We start from the raw sequence: 19,328 nt of genomic DNA on the forward strand, positions 1-19,328 counted from the left end.
TACTTGGGAGGCCGAGACAGGAGGATCGCAGTTCTCAGACAGCCTCAGCTACTCAGCGCGGCCCTCTGCAACTCAGTGAGACCCGGTTTCAAAATAAAGAATAAAAAATAGGGCAGGGGGTGCAGCTCAAGGTAGAATGTCCCTGGGCTCCATCCTCAGCACCATAAATTAATTTAAAATACAGGGTCCTCAGAGGGCCTCCCTAATTACTGAGGCTGTCCTTGAACCCGCGACACTCGCATCTCCGCCTCCCTGTACCGGGATCCCAAGCATGCACCACCACGCCCGCGGCTATCCATCTTCCTTTTGACCTGCCGGATGTTCTGCGTCGCGCGTACAGCTGCACGCCGATGGCCGTCCCCAAGTACGCAGCCGCCGCGGGTGGCGCGGGCACCTGCTGGCATGACTTGCCCTGTCTCTCCCCAGATGGAGTTTGATGAAAAGGACTTACGGCGCGAGATCAGCTACGCCATTAAGAACATCCACGGCGTCAGGCGAGTTCCTTGGCGAGGGCTGCAGGGTCCGCCCCGGCACGCGCCCTCGCCTCCCAGCAGCCCCACCCTCCTGGGCACCCCCGTTGTGAGGCCTTGGCCAGCTTCTGTCCTTGCTGGTCTCCCGGGCATCGCGATGGGCGTTCTTTAGTTCTCGGTGGGTCCGCTGTGGGCCATGAGACACCCAGCCATCGCCCTTGGGTCCAGCGTAGCTGGCAGAGCCGGCCTGAGTCAGGGCACACTGGGGAGCTACGCAAGCGCACTGCAGATTTGGCGGGGGAGGGGGGGGAGCAGAGCCGAGTCCGATTCATAGAAATCTAGGTAGGGCCTGGCGTGAGCGTACACCGGTGATTCCAGCACTCTGGAGGCAGAGACAGGATTCTTGCCGATTTGAGGCCAGCCTCAGCAACGTAGAGCCTGTTTCGAAATAGAAAATAAAAGGGCTGGAAGTATAGTTTGGAGGTAAAATGCTCCTGGGTTCTATCCCCAGTACCACAAAAAACAAAAGAAAAAATATCTTGCATTTAAGCCAAGCATGGTGATATATACCAGTTTTCTCAGTAATTGGGAGACTGAGACAGGAGGATCATGGGTTTGAGGCCAACCTCCACAATTTAGCTGGACCCTCTTTCAAAATTTAAAAAAAAAAAAACTGGACATGGTGGTGCACGCTTGTAATCCCAGCATTTGGGGGCTGAGACAGGAGGATCGCAGTTCGCGGCCAGCTTCAGCAACTTAGTGAGGCCCTCTGCAACTCACTGAGACCCCTTTCCAGATAAAGGATAAAAAGGAATAGGGCTGGAGTGTAGCTTAGAAGTAGAATGCCCCTGGGTTCCATCTCCAGTATCTAAAAAAAGAAAAAAAGTCTGGGATGCTGCAAGGTGGAAGGCCCTGGTCCCATCCCCAGCAGAAACATGTTTGTCCTCTCTGGGGCTTCCTCATCCCAACAGAGGTGGCCTTTCCAGTCGCCTGGTCTTCGTGGCCGGGGGTCTTGGCTCACCCTGGGGTTCCGGGCACAGGCTCAGCCATGCGCCCCAGCTGGCACGCCCCTCCCGGGCCCGGGCACCCAGAGCTCGCTGACTGTGCTTTGTTTCTCTCTGACTCGTCTCCCTGCCCCGGGTACGGATGGTTTTAGGACTGGGCTCTTCACCCCGGACTTGGCGTTCGAGGCCATTGTGAAAAAGCAGGTCGTCAAGCTGAAAGAGCCCTGTTTGAAGTGTGTCGACCTGGTTATCCAGGAGCTAATCAGTACGGTTAGGCAGTGCACCAGTAAGGTATCGGCCCTTGGCAGGGCGCGCCTGGCCTTGTGGGACCGGGGCACGGGCTGTGGTATCAGGCCCCAGCGCTGGCAGCCCCGGCATTTCCTCGATTTCCAGAAGCTGGGCCTCCGCCTGGAGGCAGAGATGGGAGCGTGTGACCGGCCAGTCGAGGGCCAGGCCTCCCTGGGGCCCTGATACCAAGCCTAGCATGTGTCTGGTGGACTTGGGCTGTCGCTTTGCTGCCTTCTGGGAAGCAGAGAGGGATCCCACGTCAGCTGCTGAAGGCCGAGCCCCGAACCTCCCTGGCTGGCACCCCTCTTGGCAAACACCCAGTGCCCTCCGGCTTCCCTGAGCCAGCCCCTCCCCTGTGCCCGCGGGGCTGGGAAAGGCGCGGACGCCGGCAGCATGTTGAGCGCCCTTGCCTGGCTCCTTGAAGGGCCCGCCGCCCCGCGCCAGCCCGGCCTGCCTCTCCCACAGGCAGGCGCCTCGCTCGACAGGGCCGCCGGCTCCCCTGCGGGCCCGGGTGCCGGGCAGCTGACGTGTGTCCCCGCGGGCAGCCTGCGCTTGCGTGGCCAGTGTCCCCAGCGCTCTGGGCTGGCCGGGATCTCTGCTTGGCCGCCTGCTCTCGGTCTGGGAAAGCCCCCATTTGCTTCTCAAGCTTCTTCGACTGGAAAGGGAGGGGAGCGAGAGACCCCGCTCGGGTCGCTGACGTCGCCCCGGCCCTCGGCCACGCGTGTGACGCGAGGGCCTCGCAGCCTCGGCCTTTGCCGCAGCCCCAGGCCCTGGGGGTCGAAGCAGCTTCCGGGCAATGTGGGCACGGCTCCTGGGCGCACGTACTAACCGCTGATTCTCCTCTCTCTCTGTCTGTGTCCTGCGTGTGCCCTGCACTGTCCCTTGGGTGTCTTTCTACCTCGTCCCGCCCTCCACTCGACCAGGACGGGGCTCTTCACCCCCGACATGGCCTTTGAAGCCATTGTGAAAAAACAGATTGTAAAACTCAAAGAGCCGAGTTTGAAGTGTGTTGATCTCGTGGTCTCAGAACTGGCCACGGTCATTAAAAAGTGTGCCGAGAAGGTAACCGGTTCTGTTCTTATCATCTCCGCCTTTACCCCGTCTTCTCCCTTACACTACCAATCCTGCCTCAGTGGGACCCCTGCCGTGGACCAGCTGTCCTATCCACTGACACTCCACACCACATGTGCAAGCAGTCGGGGGCAGGTGGCGGCACACCCCTGTGATCCTAGGACTTACGAGGCTAAGACAGGAGGATCGCAGGTTTGAGGCCAGCCTCAGCAACTTAGACTCTCGGCAACCTAGGGAGACTCTGTTTCTAAAAAACAAGCTGGAGCCGGGCGTGGTGGCGCACGCTTGTAATCCCCGCGCTTGGGAGGCTGAGACAGGAGGATCGTGCAGGTTCAAAGCCAGCCTCAAATGCTTAGTGAGGCTCTCAGCAACTTAGTGAGACCCTGTTTCCAAATAAAATATAAAAAAGGTCTGGGAGTATAGCCCGGAGGTAGAAAGCCCCTGGGTTCCACCCCCAGTACCACCAAAAATTAAAATAAATAAATAAATAAATAAAAAGTAAAGAATTAAAAAATAGGGCTGGGAGTGTAGCTCCGAGGTCGAATGCCCCTGGGTTCCATCCCCAGACCCAAAACAAAAAACAAAAACAAGCTGGGCGTGGTAGCACACGCTTTTAATCCCAGTACTTGGGAAACTGAGAAAAGAGGATGGCAGGTTTGAGGCCAGCCTCAGCAATTTAGTGTGGCCCTTTACAACTTAGTGAGACCCTGTTTCAGAATAAAGAATTAAAAAATAGGCCCGAGGGTGTAGCTCAGAGGCGGAATGCTCCTGGGTTCCACCCCCAGTATCAACTAAAAAAAAAAAAAAGAAAAGAAAATCCAGACGGGCGTGGTGGGCACGCTTGTAATCCCAGTACTTGGGAGGCTGAGACAGGAGGATCGCAGTTTTGTGACCAGCCCCAGCTACTCAGTGAGGCCCTTTGCAACTTGTGAGACCCTGTTTCAAAAATAAAAGAACAAAATAGGTGTGGGGTACCACCCAAAAGCCCGGGGCGTCGCATCACGCACGCCCCGGCTTTGCGGCTTGGGTACGGTGGGGACCGGAGCTTGGGTTTTGCTAGACGCCCGGCGGCGCCGTCCGGTACCCTCAGAGGGCGGTTCGCAGATAGTAGGGGCACCAGCCGCAGGTGAACACGGAGCCCCTGTATTTTTAAGTTCTGGGGCTCCAGAGAAGCTTAAAGGAATTTCACCGAGCTCCCCTTTGTACCAACTTTTGGACTTAACCCCGACCGAGGTGATCGGCAGGGGATCCCTCCGAGGTGCTCGCAGCTTGGCGAGGGCACCAAACACACGCCCCCTGCTTGCTTTCTCTTGCCACCTCCCTATCGCTGGCGCGAACGCAGCTCTGCGCATGCGCGGGTGTGCCCCCCCCACCGCCCTGCTCTGGTCTCCCAGCGGGGCGGCCTCGGGACCCCGGCGCCCCTGACCTGCGGGTTCAGTTGCTCCGCGGCCCGGGACCCGCCAACACGCTACTCTGCTTGTCCCCAGCTCAGCTCCTACCCCCGGTTGCGAGAGGAGACGGAGCGCATCGTCACCACGTACATACGGGAGCGAGAGGGGAGGACCAAGGAGCAGGTGGGTACTGGGCCTTGTTGGTCCTCATTTACATGTGGGCCGCTTGGTATGGTTCTGTGAGTTGACACGCATCCAGCAGCCATCAGTATCGCGTGTCCGGCGTGGGGGCACACACCTGTCATCCCAGCATTTGGAAGACCGAGAACCGCTTCAACAACTTGGCAAAGGCCCTCAGCAACCCCGTGAGGTCCTTGTTCAAAATAAACGTGAGAAAGGCTGAAGCCGGGCGTGGGGCGCACGCTTGTGATCCCCGCGCCTGGGAGGCTGAGACAGGAGGATCGCGCAGGTTCGAAGCCAGCCTCGCGCGCTGGCTTAGGAGACCCTGTTTCCAAATATAAAATGTAAAAATAGGTCTGGGAGTGTAGCCCGGAGGTAGAAGGGCTTCCAGGAACCCCAGTACCACCAAAAAAAATAAAAAATAAAAAATAAAAAAATAAACTAGGAGAGCCGGGCGTGGTGGCGCACACTTGTAATCCCCGCGCTTGGGAGGCTGAGACAGGAGGATCGCGCAGGTTCGAAGCCAGCCTCGGCTACTTAGGCTCTCAGCAACTTAGTGAGACCTGCTTCAAAATAAAATATAAAATAGGTCTGAGAGTATAGCCCAGAGGTAGAAAGCCCCTTGGCTACATCCCCAGTACCACAGAAAAAAAAAAAAAAAAGGTGTGTGGCGCAGGGTGTGGCGACGCGGCCACGCCTGGTGGTGGTGTCACTGCCCAGAGCCCTCTGTCCTCGGGCACCCGGGTACAAGTTGTACCTGCACACACCAACTTTAGAACAGTGCCCAGCCCTCGCCCCGGGTGGGGGAGCAGGGCCCCTGGAGCCGGGGGCCAGTCGTCCTCTGGGATTCAGTGTGCCCTCCCCGTGTGACTCTGACTCCGTATCCCCCATAGCCTGGAGCTTGTAGCTGGAGCCTGGAGATTCCGGTTCATTCTGTGGTCACTGTTGGCCAGCTCCCTGCTGCCCTTCACCAGTGACTGCCCCCCAGTCCCTCCACCTAGAGCTCTGGGGCGGCGAGTCTCAGGCCTTACAAAGCCAGCCTCGGCCCCTAAGCACACCGCACTTTCCCACAACCTCCAAAGTCCCAGCACTTGGGCCCGTTTGTCACCGAAGACTCAGGCACAGGGAGAAGCCGTGACGGGCCTGGCCGGGGCCCCGTGGGGCTCCACGGCCTCCTCCCCAGCAGCCTGGCTGTTCTTAGTGGGAACCTGGCCAGGAGCTGTCAGCCTGGGCCTCCAGGACGAGGAGGAGGGCGCCGGGGGTGCATCTGAGAACGGGTGCTTCCTGACTTGCCTGTGGGCCTGTGTGTACATGCGACTTATTTTAGGATTTCCCCTGCCCCGGGGCCAAGGTACCTTTACAGGTTTTTATTTTTATTTATTTTTCTTTCTTTGAAGATTAAAAGAAATACAGAAAATAGTTACAGCCCCATGCCAAAATGGCATGAGGGGGGAGGGTGGCCTGGGCCAACTCACCACTCCCCTTATTTATTTTTTTTTTTTTGTGATACCGGAGATGGAACCCACGGGCATTCTACCTCTGAGCTATACACCCAGCCCTATTTTTATTCTTTATTTTGAAACAGGGTCTCACCAAATTGGAAACCTTGAACTGCGATCCTCCTGTCTCAGCCTCCCAAATGCTGGGATTACAAGAGTGCACCACCAGGCCTAGCTTTATTTATTTTTTTACTTTGTATTAATTAAGCTATTTATTTACTTATTTTTGTGTGTGGTACTAGAGATGGAACCCAGGGGCATTCTACCTCGGAGCTACCCCCAGCCCAATTTTATTCTTTTATTTTGAAACAAGGTCTTGCTCGGTTGCTGAGGCTGGCTTAGAAGATCCTTCTCTTTCCCAAGTACTGGGATTCCAGGAGTGTGCCCACATGCCCAGCACTAGTCATGCCGCAGGTGATGGGAGCCTGCCTGGGGGTGTAGTTTGGTGGTAGACCTGGGCGGACCGGGTATGCCCAAAGCCCAGGGTTCCATCCCCAGGGTTGTAAAAGATTGAACCCCCGTCAGTAGAGCCTCTCATTAATCCCATTAATGGTAACAGAAAGCCCATGGTCATAAAGCCACTTTGAACCAAGACTCGCTTGACTGCCACACACACTGAGCGGCTGGCCTGCGGGAGCGGGTGGTGCAGGTTGCTGGCCTCTGAAGCCCTGCGGTCTGGGAGCCCAGCCTCCGCCCTCTGGCGCCCCCTCTGGCAGGCGGCTGCACCTGCCCCGCCCCCTCCGGCTCTGCTCGCGGGGACCTGCGCCCCCTGCTGGCGGCTGCGCTGCGGTGGGCTCTTTCCAGGCTGGGCTCAGCCCCACAGCCCCCTCCTCTCTTCCTCCAGATTCTTCTTCTGATCGACATTGAGCAGTCCTACATCAACACGAACCACGAAGACTTCATTGGATTTGCCAAGTATGTGCTTTTGGGGACAGTGGCTGGTGGGCAGCCCCACTTTCCTCCCCCAGTGCCAGGCCCCGAGGGAGACCTAACTGGAGTTGGGTTCCCTCAGGGGGCAGGAGCCAGAGGGCTGCGCTGTCTGGGGTTCCTGAGTAAAGCAGGGCTATTAGAAAGGCCCCAGGAGCTTACCTGAGCTGATCACGGTGCCGTGCCAGTGCCCTCACCCTATACGGTTCTGTGGGCACACCAGGGGTTAGCTGAAGGAAACAGGCAGCGACCCAGGGAGAGTCAGGAAGGGACAGGCCGGCCACGGTGCTGCTCTCTGGCAGGATCCCAGAGCCTTTCAGGGACTGGTGGGCAGCTTGCCTCAAACTTGGCCCCTCACAGCCAGAGCCCCTCATAGGCTCGGGCTGCTCCCTGGCGTGCGCTGCTCTGGGCTCTGGCTTCCAGGCACATACTCTAGGTTAAAACCAAAACCCTTGGTTGGATGCTGGCGCAGGCTGAAATTCCAGTACTTAGGAGGCTGAGTCAGGAGGCTCACCCGTTTAATTCCAAGCCCCAGCAACCTAGTGAGGCGCTCAGCAACCTAGTGAGGCCCTGCATCAAAAACGACGAGGAGCCGGGCGCGGTGGCTTGCACTTGCCATCCCTGGACTCGGGAGGCTGAGACAGGAGCATGCAGGTTTGCGGCCAGCCTCAGCTTCTTGGTGAGGCCTCTGCAACTCAGTGAGACCCTGTTTCACAATAAAGAATAAAAAATAGGGGTGGGGTGTAGCTCAGAGATTCAATACCTAGTCCAAAAAAACCCCACAAGAAACAGACAACCCTCCATGGCACCTAGATGCAGGATGGTCTCTGATTCAGGCAGGGTAGAGACAAAAGTGGTGGTGCTGCTGGGCACCCCCACCTGGGTGTCATGCCCCAGGGCCCCGTGCAAGCTTGGGCATCATTCCGAATGTTCTGTTGGCCCAGGCGGGTCTTCCCCGCAGACCAGCAGGATCCCGGCTGCAGGGAGCCAGCTTTCTTGTATTTACTTACAGATCCTGGCCGCGTCCCTCCCGTGCCAGGCTCCGTGCAAGCCCAGGTCCCCTCTCTCAGAGGAAGGCCCTGTGCGGTCCTTCGCCTGCTGTGTGCTCAGCGCCGGGAGGGCGTGCTGGGGGCCTGGGGCAGAGACCGGGGCCAGCGAGTTCTTGGGTAGAACACTCATGGGTGCGCCGGGCGGAGCTGATGGAGTGTCTGTCCCCTGCCAGGCCCTGCTGGGGTTCTGGGGCGGCCCGCCCCGGGCTCCAGGTGTGCGTGGCCGGAAGCTCTGGCCCCCTCCGATCGCTGCTCTTCTCCTCACGTGATGTCTCTGCCTCACACTTCATCCGCAGTTCCTTCTCACAATCTCTCCTGTTTTTCCTTTGACCACTCCACTCTTTCCTCTGGACTCCGGGGTCTTCCCTCCTCCCCCAGCTGTTACTATACTGAGCAGCTGGTCACCGGGTGGGTATTGCCTGCTGTGTGCCTTTCCCCGTGTGCGGCTGCGGACGCCTTGGCTGGGTCGCCGCAGGCCTGGGGGTGGGGGCATCCCAGGGGCCACGGAGATCGGTGGGTGCTTTCTCAGAGCTTCCAGACAAGAACCTCGAAGGAGCCGGCCTTTCAGAGCCCTGGGCTGGGGAGGTGGCCAAGTTGTTGTAAAAGACGAGGCTAGGCCTGATGACAGACGCCTGCCATCCCAGGGCTTGGGAAGCGGAGGCAGGAGGGGCACAGGCTCAAGGCCAGCCTCGGCAACTTAGATGGGCTCTCCGCAATTTAGTGAGCCTCTTTTAAAGAAAAAGAATAAAACAGGGCTAGGGGTGTAGCTCAGACGTAGAATGCCCCTGGGTTCAGTTCCTAGAAAAACACACACACACACACACACGCACGCACGCACACACACACACACACACACACACACCCAGGCGTGGTGGCATACTTCTGTAATCCCAGTACTTGGGAGGCTAAGGCAGGAGGATTATAGGTTTGAGGACAGCCTCAGCAAGTAGTGAGACTCTCATCAACCTAGCAGCCCCTGTTTGAAAATAAAAGTTAACAATAGGAATGGGTGTGTAGCTGAGAGGTAAAATGCCCCTGGGTTGAATCACCAGTACCATAGAGAGATAGATTAGATAGATAGATAGATAGATAGATAGATAGATAGATAGACAGACAGACAGACAGACAGACAGACAGACAGACAGAAGTGAGGTACATGACTGTAATCCCTGTACTTGGGAGGCTGAAACAGGAGAATCCCAGGTTCAAGGCCAGCCTCAGCAACTCGGTGAGGCCCTCAACAACCTAGTGAGACCTTGTTTCCAAATAAATAAAATTCAGGCGTGGTGGCGCACACTTGTAATCCTAGGACTTGGGAGGCAGACAGCAGAATCACTCAGGGGCAGAGAAGGCAGGCCAGGGAGCGGCTGTGGGGCGGCTGTGGCAAGGCGAAGGGGACAGGACGCCCGGCCGCACTCTTCCCTGGAGGCCCTGTGGCCGCAAAGGAATCTGGGGTCCCTCCTGTGGTACCCAGGGCCTCTGCCTGGGCCGCTGTTGCAGGGAGCCCAGCCGAGGACAGAGCAGGAGGGCCTTAGCAGGTAGCGCATCGGGGCCTCCACCACGGTGCTGGGGCCCGGAGCGGAGGCCTGTGAGAGTCCCGTGCTGCTGGGGAAGAAGCCACAGGGAACGTCACCCCTCTCTTTTTTCTTGGTGTGTGTGTGTGGTACTGGGGATTCAACCCAGGGGCATTCTACTCTGACCTAAGCCCCCAGCCCTATTTAATTTCTTTCAATTTGGTGCTGAGGACTGAACCCAGGGCCATTTCTACCGCCCCCCCCCCCCCGCATGTTTTTCTTTCTGAGCCGGGCTTGCTGAGTTACTGCGTGCTAGCTTTGAACTTGCGGCCCTCCTGCCTCAGACTCCCAAGTTCTAGGATATTGGCACGTACGCTGCCTACCACTCCTGGCTACTACCTTTTTTTTGTTGGGTTTCGTTTTTAATTTTGCTGTGTGCATGTTATGTGGTGCTTGGGTTTGAACCCAGAGGCATTTGGCTTCTGAGCCACACCCCCAGCCCTGTTTAGTTTTGTTTGGGGACAGGATCTAGCTAGTTGCTGAGAGCCTTGCTACTTGCTGAGGCTGTCCTCCCAAGTACTGGGATGGCAGGCCTGTGCCCCCATGCCCAGCCATGCTCCATTTTCCCAACCTTTACTGATAATAGAAGGTTGCTTCCTCCAGCCGTGCACGCGTGTGCACGCGCACACACACGTCTTCCCTCCCTCACTCTGCGGCAGCCACTCGGGCAGGGCCCCAGGGCAGCCAATGAAAGGAGGAGGAGGACACAGAACACGCTGCCTTGCTTTTTGATATTGTGCTGAATTTTCCAGTTAAGCAATAACAACACAATATGATGGATACGTAGAAGGAGATTGAAGAAGATACTTGCAGGTGGTGAGGGGATTGTGGGAGTAGAAAGAATATTAGAACTAAAAGGGGCCTGAGTAGGTGCCGCGTGGGGCGCAGAGGCTGCACCTGCACCTGCACCAGCCAGCGCGGAACGGGGTGGAGGAGGAGGACGGAGGCCCGAGGCCGCCTGTGGGAGGCTGAGTCAGGACCTTTGCAGGTGGGAGGCCAGATCCTCGACTCAGTGACATCCTCGGCAACTTAGGGAGATGTTTCAAAATAACAGTAACAAAGACTGAGGATGTAGCCCCAAGGTAGAATGCCCTGGGTCCAATCCCTAGTGTGTCTGTCTGTCTGTCTGTCTGTCTGTCTGTCTGTCTCTCTCTCTCTCTCTCTCTCTCTCTCTCACACACACACACACACACACACACACACACACACACACACACACACTATAGAGGTACAGGCCTATAATCCCAGCTCCTTAGCCTAAGCAGGCACATTGCAAGCTCAAGGCATCCTGGGCAATGCAGTAAGACCCTGCCTCCAGAAACGCCTTTTTTTGTTTGTTTAAAAAGGACTGGGAAGCCAGGCGTGGTGGGCACGCTTGTAATCCCAGCATCCAGGGGGCTGAAACCAGATATCGTGGTCTGTGGCCAGCCTCAGCTACTTAACAAGGCCCTTTGCAACTTGGTGAGACCCTGTTTCAAAGTAAAGAATAAAAAATAGGGCTGGGGTGCAGCTCGGAGGTAGAATGCTCCTGGGTTCCATCCCTAGTACCTCAAAAAAAAAAAAATGGACTGAGGAGCTGGGCCTGGTGGCGGGTGGCGCACGCTCATAACCCCAGTACTTGGGAGGCTGAGACAGCCTCAGCTACTTAGGCCCTTAGCAACCTTTGAGAGCGTTTCAAAATAAAGACTAAAGCTGGGCGTGGTGACGCACACTTGTAATCCCTGCGCTTGGGAGGCTGAGACAGGAGGATCGCGCAGGTTCGAAGCCAGCCTCAGCTACTTAGGCTCTCAGCAAATTAGTGAGACCCTGTTTCCAAATAAAGTATAGAATAGGGCTGGGGATATAGTCTGGAGGTAGAAAACCCCTGGGTTCCACCCCCCAGCATCCCAAAATAAATAAAGACTAAAAAATAGTGGCAGGCATGTAGCTTGGAGGTAGAATGTCCCTGGGTTCAATTCATGGTATCTCAAAAAAAAAAAAAAAATAGCAAAGAGGAAACTCTCTGTTGACCCTCCATGTCCTCTGACCTGGGTCAAGAGCTGAAAACGGGTGACTTTGATATTCAGCCCGCAAGCAGCCATCCCGCCATCCCGTAGGCCCATCTCCACTCCCCCTGAAGGCGGTCAGGGATGGGAAGAGACTGAGAAGCCCCACGTTTCTGACTCCCAACCATCCGGGTATCCGGGTCCCCTGGAGTCACCTCCCGGCCACCTGGCCTTCGGCTTCTTCTCGCTTTCTGGAAGCTCCGGGGTGGGGTGGGGTGGGGTGGACATCCTGGCACTTAGGTCAGGGCCTAGAGCCGCGCCTGTTCTCGGCCGCTGTCCCGCCCCCCAGCCGCCCTCTGCCTGCCGAGCTCCTCGCCGCCTCTGCCTGGCCTGGGAAGAGCCCGACCCGCCGCCTGCGCTCACCGCCGCGCCCCCTCTCTGCTTTGGTTTCAGTGCCCAGCAGCGGAGCACGCAGCTGAACAAGAAGAGAGCCATCCCCAACCAGGTATCGCCCCTCGCCGCCACTCCACCCCGGGCACGGGGCGGGGCGGGAGGTCCAGTGGGCATCCCACCGCAGCCCTGGAGCCCACCAAGGCTTGTTTTGGTCCAAGTGCTGAAACTTTTCCGGGGCCTCAGAGGCAAATCTCACCCGTTAGAAGGCCCCACCTGACATCCTAGGCCCAGGTGAAAACCTGGTCTGGAAGTCGGGGGCAGCAGGCCATCCCCCACCGTGCCTGGGCAGCACCAGCTCGGCCCCAGGGACCTGTGGGCAGGAGCCCGGGAGACTGCCCAGGGATGAAGTGTGAGGTGTTCCGAACCCCGCGCCTGGATAGATCATGAGCCTTGATATCGTGCCCCCACTAAAACAGAGATGGCAGCCAGGCATGGTGGTGTTCTCCAGTAATCTTAGGGTCACAGGTTCAAGGCCAGCCTCGGGAACTTAGCAAGTCCCTGTTTTATTATTTCTTTCTTTATTTATTTAGCAATACTGGAGATCGAATCCAGGGGCATTCTACCTCTCAGCTATACCCCCCCCAGACCTATTTTTTTATTCTTAATTTTCAAACAAGGTCTCACTAAGTTGCAGAGGGCCTTCCTAAGTAGCTGAGGCTGTCCGAGAACCCGCAATCCTCCTGGCTCAGCCTACCAAACCCTGGGAGTACAAGCCTGTGCCACCACGCCCATTAAGACCCTGGTTTAAAATTTTAAAAAGCCAGGCGTGGTGATGCACACTTGTTATCTCAGTACTTGTGAGGCTGAGACAGGAGGATTGCAGGTTCAAAGCCAGCCTAGCCAGCGTAGCAAGGCTCTCAGCAACCTAGTGCGACCCTGTTTCTAAACAGGAAATAAAATCGGGCCAGGGATGTAGCTCGCACATTGTAATACCTCTGGGTTAAGTCCCCAGTACCACAACAATAAAAAAATAAATAAGAAATAAGAGCCGGGCGTGGTGGCACACGCTTATAATCCCAGCTTTTGGGAGGCTGAGACAGGAGGATCACAGGCTCGAGGCCAGCCTCAGCTACTGAGTGAGACTCAGCAACCTAGGGAGTCCTCATTTCAAAACAAAAAAATTACAATGGCTGGAGGTGTGGTTTGGAGGTAGAAGGCCCCTCAGTTCCATCCCTGGTTACGCTCTCCCCGCCAAACAATGGCTTTCTAAATACCGGTGTTTGGTGTCTTTTTTTAAGAACACGCGGTGCAGGGGACCGCCACCGTGGCCCTTGCCAGCTCTGCGGCTGCGGGCAGAAGGCAGAGCCAGCAGCCACCGCATGGTTATGTTGAATTTTTGCTGCTTGCCATAGGCGATGTGTACGTTGTTGCTTTTTCTTTTTTTGTTTTGGGAGATGATATGAATTAAATATTAACACTGTGAATATAATTAATAGCATGTACTTTTTTTTCTTTTGCTGTTTCCTCCCCCGCTCCTCTCTTCTCCACCACTGTGCTTCTTTCTGCTCTCCTCCGTCTCCTCACGCCCCTTCCGTCTCTTTTCCTTGATTTACCCACAACCCTAACTTTGCATTCTCAAAGGGGGAGATCTTGGTAAGTACCTGCTTAGCGTGGTAGCAAACCTAGAGCGTCTAGTCATGGTGGAGACCCCTGGCCGCCCCGTAACACTCCTCAAAATAACAAACGAGCGAAAAAGCACTGAGGCTAAAATCGAGCTAACCCGGGAGCCGCGCATCACAGCTGCCACTGGAGTCATGGCCTGGGGGTCACCTCTCCGCACAGAGCTAACCTGAGCCGGGGTGGTGGCGCACGCTTGTAATCCCGGTACTTGGGAGGCTGAGACGGGAGGATCGCAGGTTCGAAACAGCCTCAGCTAGCAGTGAGACTCATCAACCTAACGAAATTCTGTCTCCAAATGAAAAGAAAATAGGGCTGGGGATGTAGCTCGGAGGTAGAATGCCCCTGAGTTAGGTCCCCAGTGCCGCACACACAGATACTAACCTGGCCGTGTGCTTTGTCGGGGGCCCAGCCGACCACGCGGTGTCTTGTAGGCCAGGGATGGCAAATGCTCGGCTTACGCGTGGCCCCTGTCCGCGCCTCCCAGGACGTGGACGATTTTGCTCGAGTCCTGCTGAAGTTCGTTCCTGCTGCTGGCGTCCTCCAGTGCCGGCACCGCTCGCCATCAGAGCATGCTTTCCCACAGGCAGAAAACCCCAGCCAGGCACCTCCCAGTAGCTGGGAGGCTGAGACAGGAGGATGGCAGGGTTGATGCTAGCCTCAGCAACTTAGCGCAACTCATTATCAAAATAAAAGGGCTGGGGTATGGCTCAACAGCAGAATGCCCCTAGGTTCAACCCCCGTACCAAAACAGAAAAAGAAAATTTTCTCTCTTATGCCCATGACAGGCATGGCTAATTGACCCGGCATGCTTTCCCTGGTCCCTTCCATCCATCCTGCACCCGTGGCAGACATTGCTAATCAATCCCAGCACTCTCCTAATAAGCATGCTGCCACTCCCCTCCTGTGGCCGATGTGACTAACTCGTCGGGTTTGTTTTGTTTGGTTTTTGTTTTTCCTCCATGTGGTACCCCAGCTGTACCATGGCAGGCGTGACTGTTGTTCAGGGACCTTTCCCTGGGTGCTGCCCCGGTCTCCTCTGTCCAGGGCAGGAGTGACAGTTGATGAGACTGTCTGGTCCCTCGCCCCCTTCCCTTTTCCTTTGCCTGGAGCAGGCATCAATAATTGATCCTGGCACCTTTTACCACCAGGCCCAGAATTCTCTCCGGAGTGCTCTGGGCGGCTCCTGCTGATGTGCGCCCCTCCCCCAGTGCACTGTATTTGCCATCCCTGCTGTAGGGACGCCTCCTCGCACAGCCAGCAAGGGCTACGCAGGCCGCACTGCTGCCCTCTGCAGAGAGCGGCCCCCATCGTCCTAGTAGCTGGGGCCTAGCCGGTGCAGACAGGAAAGCCTGGGCCCGTGAGGGTGGGGGAGGGAGGAAGGCACGGGCCATAGGTTGTGCCCCCCCCACACCCCTGGCAGGCCCAGGCCGGGCACCTGCTTCTCTCCTCCCCACCCAAAGCTTTAGAAATTATTCTTTTCTGCCAGATTGCCACACTTCAAGCCACAGAGCAGGGATTATGTCTTCAGTGGCCCCTGGGTGTCCCCACAGAGTCCCCGCCCTGCCCAGGACCCCTCCCAGGCAGCAAGCTGGCCCAGCTACCCACCCCCCACCTCACTTGTGCCCTCCACGGCTGCCCGGCCCTGAGGAATCCCGCCTACCGCCCTGCCCAGGCCCAGGTGCCCCCAGCTGCAACTCTGGCCTTCCCCGAGTCTCTGGGTGAGCCTGCACCTCTGTGCCCACTGCAGCTCAGCAGGGAGGGCCTTGCCGCCAACTCCACTGGTACGCGCATGGCGGCAGGGCCAAGACCGCATGTGTAGTCTCTCTGGAGGAGAAGCGACAGCCAGGGTGCCACTGCCCGAGGCTGGATGAAGGACCTGTGGGTGGCCATGGGGAGCCACCCAGCTCAGGGCCAGGCGAAGTTACCAGAAGCAAGGACTGCCTTGCGGTTCCTACGCAGCTCAGCCGTGGCCTCGGTGTAGAGACCAGGCTTGCTAGTGGCGTGGCACTGTCCCAGTTCGTCCAGGTCTGAGGCATTCCCGGAGCCTGGCCTTTAGTGCTAAACCAGAACCCTCTGAAACACCAGGAGGAGCAGGTGGCGCTGCGTCGGGGAGGATGCTGTGAGCTGGCCGAGGCTGCTGGCCTGTCCCTCGCCCACCAGCCATCACCACTGCTCCCGTGGCTGTAGGCCCCGCCTGCTCAGCAGCAGAGGCGTAGGCCATCCCAGCTAGATCAGGGGCGTCATCATGGCGCAGGGTGGCTGCCTCTGCCTTCATGGCCTCTCGCTCCTGATCCACACACAGCCACCCTGAAGGGCCAGGCCGTGGGCGGTAGCCCCTTGACCTGCCAGGCATGGGGCCGGGAAAGGGGAGGCCCCTCGTGAGCCACCTGCCAGCCCTGCCCCAAACACCAGCCCGCTCCTGCCTGGGCACAGAGGGCTTCCGAGTCACTGCCCGTTGGTCCGCCTGTGCGCCCACCTGCCTGGTTTCCCCCTGGGAGTGCTTGGGCGAGGCGCAGCTGGCTTCCTGGCTTGGGCTGCAGGTGTCCTTGCCTTGCTGCGGTGAGGGCGCTGGCAGGGGGCGTGGCACCTCCTGGCCCCTAAGCCGCCTGCTCCCCCAGGTGATCCGCCGGGGCTGGCTGACCATCAACAACATCAGCCTGATGAAGGGCGGCTCCAAGGAGTACTGGTTCGTGCTGACGGCCGAGTCCCTGTCCTGGTACAAGGACGAGGAGGTAAGTGGCCGGGAGTGGGCCCCTCCCATCCCTCGGGTCTCCGCCAGTCCACTCGCTCCCTTCTTGTGCGGTAGAGAAAGGTTTTCCAAGGGCCGCCAGCTTCCTGTGAGCCAAGGCCACAGCAGCCTGGGCGAGCCTGGGGCCTCTCACGGCCTGGAGCCCTGCCAGTGCTCTAGTGAGGGGCTCTCGGGTCCCCGCCGAGGGTGAGGTCTCTGCGCGTGGCCAGGCCGCTGGGTGTGTGGGTTCCGTAGCCTTTCCCCGGGGGACCACCGTTTCCTGGTGTGGGACAGTCTCTGTCCGCCATGTGCTACGGCATGACTGCAAGTGTTGGGGTTTTTTTGGGTTTTTTTTTTTTTTTTTTTTTTTTTTTTGGTGGTACTGGGGTTCCTGGAAGCCCTTCTACCTCCAGGCTACACTCCCAGACCTATTTTTACATTTTTATTTGGAAACAGGGTCTCCTAAGCCAGCACGCGCGGCTGGCTTCGAACCTGCGCGATCCTCCTGTCTCCGCCTCCCAAGCGCGGGGATGACAAGCGTGCGTCGCCACGCCCGGTGACTGCAAGTGTTTTGAGCAGTCCCTTCATGTCCCTGGGAAGGACTGGGAAGGAGGCGGCAGGCCTCTAGGGGCCTCAGGGGCAGGGCAGTGTCGTGGTGAGCCGTAGGGAGGGGCTGGGGTGGGGGCTGTGAGCGGTCAGCCTGGCCCTACCGAGCTGCCCCGTGCCCCTCCTGACTGGCCCATTCCTGATTCCCTTTGCTTAATAATGGTCCCTGCCTGGGAGTGAAGCCACTTCTTCAGGGTGCCGGCCATGAGGGACACTGTTGCCGTGAACTTGCCCGGTCGGCGCTAGGTGGGCCATTGATTGAGATCCGTGACAGAGAGCCCCAAGGGAAGGCATTTACAGAGACAGGGCTGCCGGGCATGGTGACCATGCTGGTAATCCTGCTGCTTGAGAGGCTGAGGCCTGAGGATCGCAGGTTCAATAACAGCCTCGGCAAGTAGAGAGGCTGTCAACCTAGTAAGACCCTGTTTCATAATAAAAACACGCCGGGCGTGGTGGCGTACACTTGTAATCCCAGCATCTGAGAGGCTGAGACAGCCTCGGCTACTTAATGAGGCCCTTTGCAACTCAATGAGAGCCTATTTCAAAATCAAGAATAAAAGATAGGGCTGTGGGTGTAACTCGGAGGTCGAATGCCCCCGGGTTCCATCCCTAGTACCGCAAAAATAAATAAATAAATAAACAAATAAATAAATAAATAATAGGACTGGGGGTATAGCTCAGAGGTTAAAATGCTCCTGAGTTCAATTCCCAGGACCAAAAAAAAACCAAAAAACCAGGCATGGTGGCATACACCTGTAACCCCAGTACTTGAGAGGCTGAGCCAAGAGAATCATGGGTTCAAAGCCAGCCTTGGCAATTTAGTGCGGCTCTCAGCAACCTAATGAGACCCCGTTTCCAAATAAGAAATAAAATTGGGTTGTGGGTATAGCTTGGGATGCTGAGAAAAGAGGATCATGGGCTGGAGGCTAGCATCAGCAACTTAGGGAGACGCTGCTTCAAATCTAAAATAAAGCTGGGTATGGTGATGCTTATAATCCCATTACTCAGGAGGGAGAAAGGATTGCAGGTTTGCGGCCAGCTTCAGCAACTTAGTAAGGCCCTTTTCAAAAAAAACAAATTAAATAGGGCTGGAGTGTAGCTCGAAGGTAGAATGCCCCTGTGTTCAACCCAGTACCACCAAAAAAATAAATAATAAAGAGCTGGGAAGCCAGGCGTGGTGGCGCACACTTGTAATCTCAGTACTTGAATGACTGAGACAGTAGAATCGCAGGTTCGCAGCCAGCCTCAGCGAGACCGTTTCAAATAAAAGAGTAAAAACTGGGACTGCGGGCGTAGCTCAGAGGTAGAATGCCCCTGGATTCCATCCCCTGTACCACACACAAAAATAGCTGGGGGTGTAGCTTGGAGGTGGAAGGCCCCTTGGTTCCATCCCCAGCCTCACAAAGAAAAGGAAAGAAGCAGGTGGACAAGGCCTATTTGGGGCTCAAGTCTCTGAGTGGCGCCCAGCTCCACCTTGCGCACGCTCCCGCCTACCAAGATGGCCGTCCCACAGCCCTGACAAGATGAAAGCTGTTTGTGGGCCCCTGACCAGCATCTATTCACAAGGTGGCTGTGTGTGGGGACTGGGCCCCCAGCTAACAATCCCATCCTTCTAAGATGGTTTGGTTTGGGGCCTGGGGTTCGCCAGGAGCTCAGTGGCAGCCCCGCCTCTGCGTCTTGTCCCTTCACCTGCGAGGTCCGGCTGCTGAGCCCGGGCGAGGGCCAGTTCTGGCCCTGCTCCAGGCAAGGCCTGCTCGCTCTGCTGTCGCCTCCTGCTAGCCCCAGCCACCCTGCAGAGGGGATGCCCACTCTTTAGTTTTGGGGTGTGTGTGTGTGTGTGTGTGTGTGTGTGTGTGTGTGACTGTGGATTGACCCAGGGACATCCTACTTCTGAACTATGCCCCCTTTTCATTTTTTATTTTGAAATGAGGTGTTACTAGGTTGCTGGAGCCTTGCCCCGTGTCCGCGGCTGGTCCCTTCTGCCGCGGCCTCCTAGTTCTGGGTTTACAGCTGCATACCACCATGCCTGGCTCTTTTTCCCCCCCCAAGATCACGTGTGGGCCCCAGGGCCGGCTCAGTGCCACAGATGACACGGGGGTGAGTGAGTTTGAGCACTTGCCGCAGGCTGGCCAGTACCCACTGTCCCTGGAGGGCCTGCACAGGGCCAGGCTTCCCCAGCTATGGCCAGAGGCACCCTGCCTGCATTTCTTCCCTTGGGGCTCTGGGAAGAGGCTGCCCTGACTCCTGACGACCCGAGCTGACCTCCCGTGGTCCAGCTGGGCCAGGAGGAGGCAGGCAGAGCTTTGTCGAGGGGCACGTGTGTTCATGGACCCTGCGCGTGTTCATGGACCCTGCGTACGGCGGTTCTGGGAGCTGGGTAGGCCCCAAGGCCACCCGCGACATCTGCCCTCCTTCCTCAGTGAGTCAGGAGGCCGGCCCTAGGGTGGCTGTCTTGGCCAGCTGGGGAACTGTGGCCCCTCAGT

The 19,328-nt window shown here is 57.3% G+C and overlaps 1 protein-coding gene across 5 annotated transcripts in view; it reads left to right on the plus strand.

Annotated features, from left to right (window-relative positions):
* DNM2 (dynamin 2) overlaps positions 1-19,328 on the plus strand; it is a gene marked incomplete at both ends in the record, with an annotated part of 71,697 nt that overhangs the window by 40,083 nt on the left and 12,286 nt on the right. For 3 of the 5 annotated variants that reach the window (XM_080715091.1, XM_080715089.1, XM_080715092.1), the window contains 6 exons: positions 427-494; positions 2,686-2,824; positions 4,321-4,407; positions 6,748-6,818; positions 11,892-11,943; positions 16,130-16,243. In XM_080715091.1, the coding sequence (XP_080571217.1) occupies positions 427-494; positions 2,686-2,824; positions 4,321-4,407; positions 6,748-6,818; positions 11,892-11,943; positions 16,130-16,243 (531 nt within the window). Of the gene's footprint in view, positions 1-426; positions 495-1,626; positions 1,766-2,685; positions 2,825-4,320; positions 4,408-6,747; positions 6,819-11,891; positions 11,944-16,129; positions 16,244-19,328 lie in introns of all 5 variants that reach the window. The other 2 variants (XM_080715090.1, XM_080715088.1) reach the window with 1 other exon arrangement.

Source organism: Muscardinus avellanarius (assembly GCF_963383645.1).
Source record: "Muscardinus avellanarius genome assembly, chromosome: 18".
Taxonomy (NCBI): Eukaryota; Metazoa; Chordata; class Mammalia; order Rodentia; family Gliridae; genus Muscardinus; species Muscardinus avellanarius.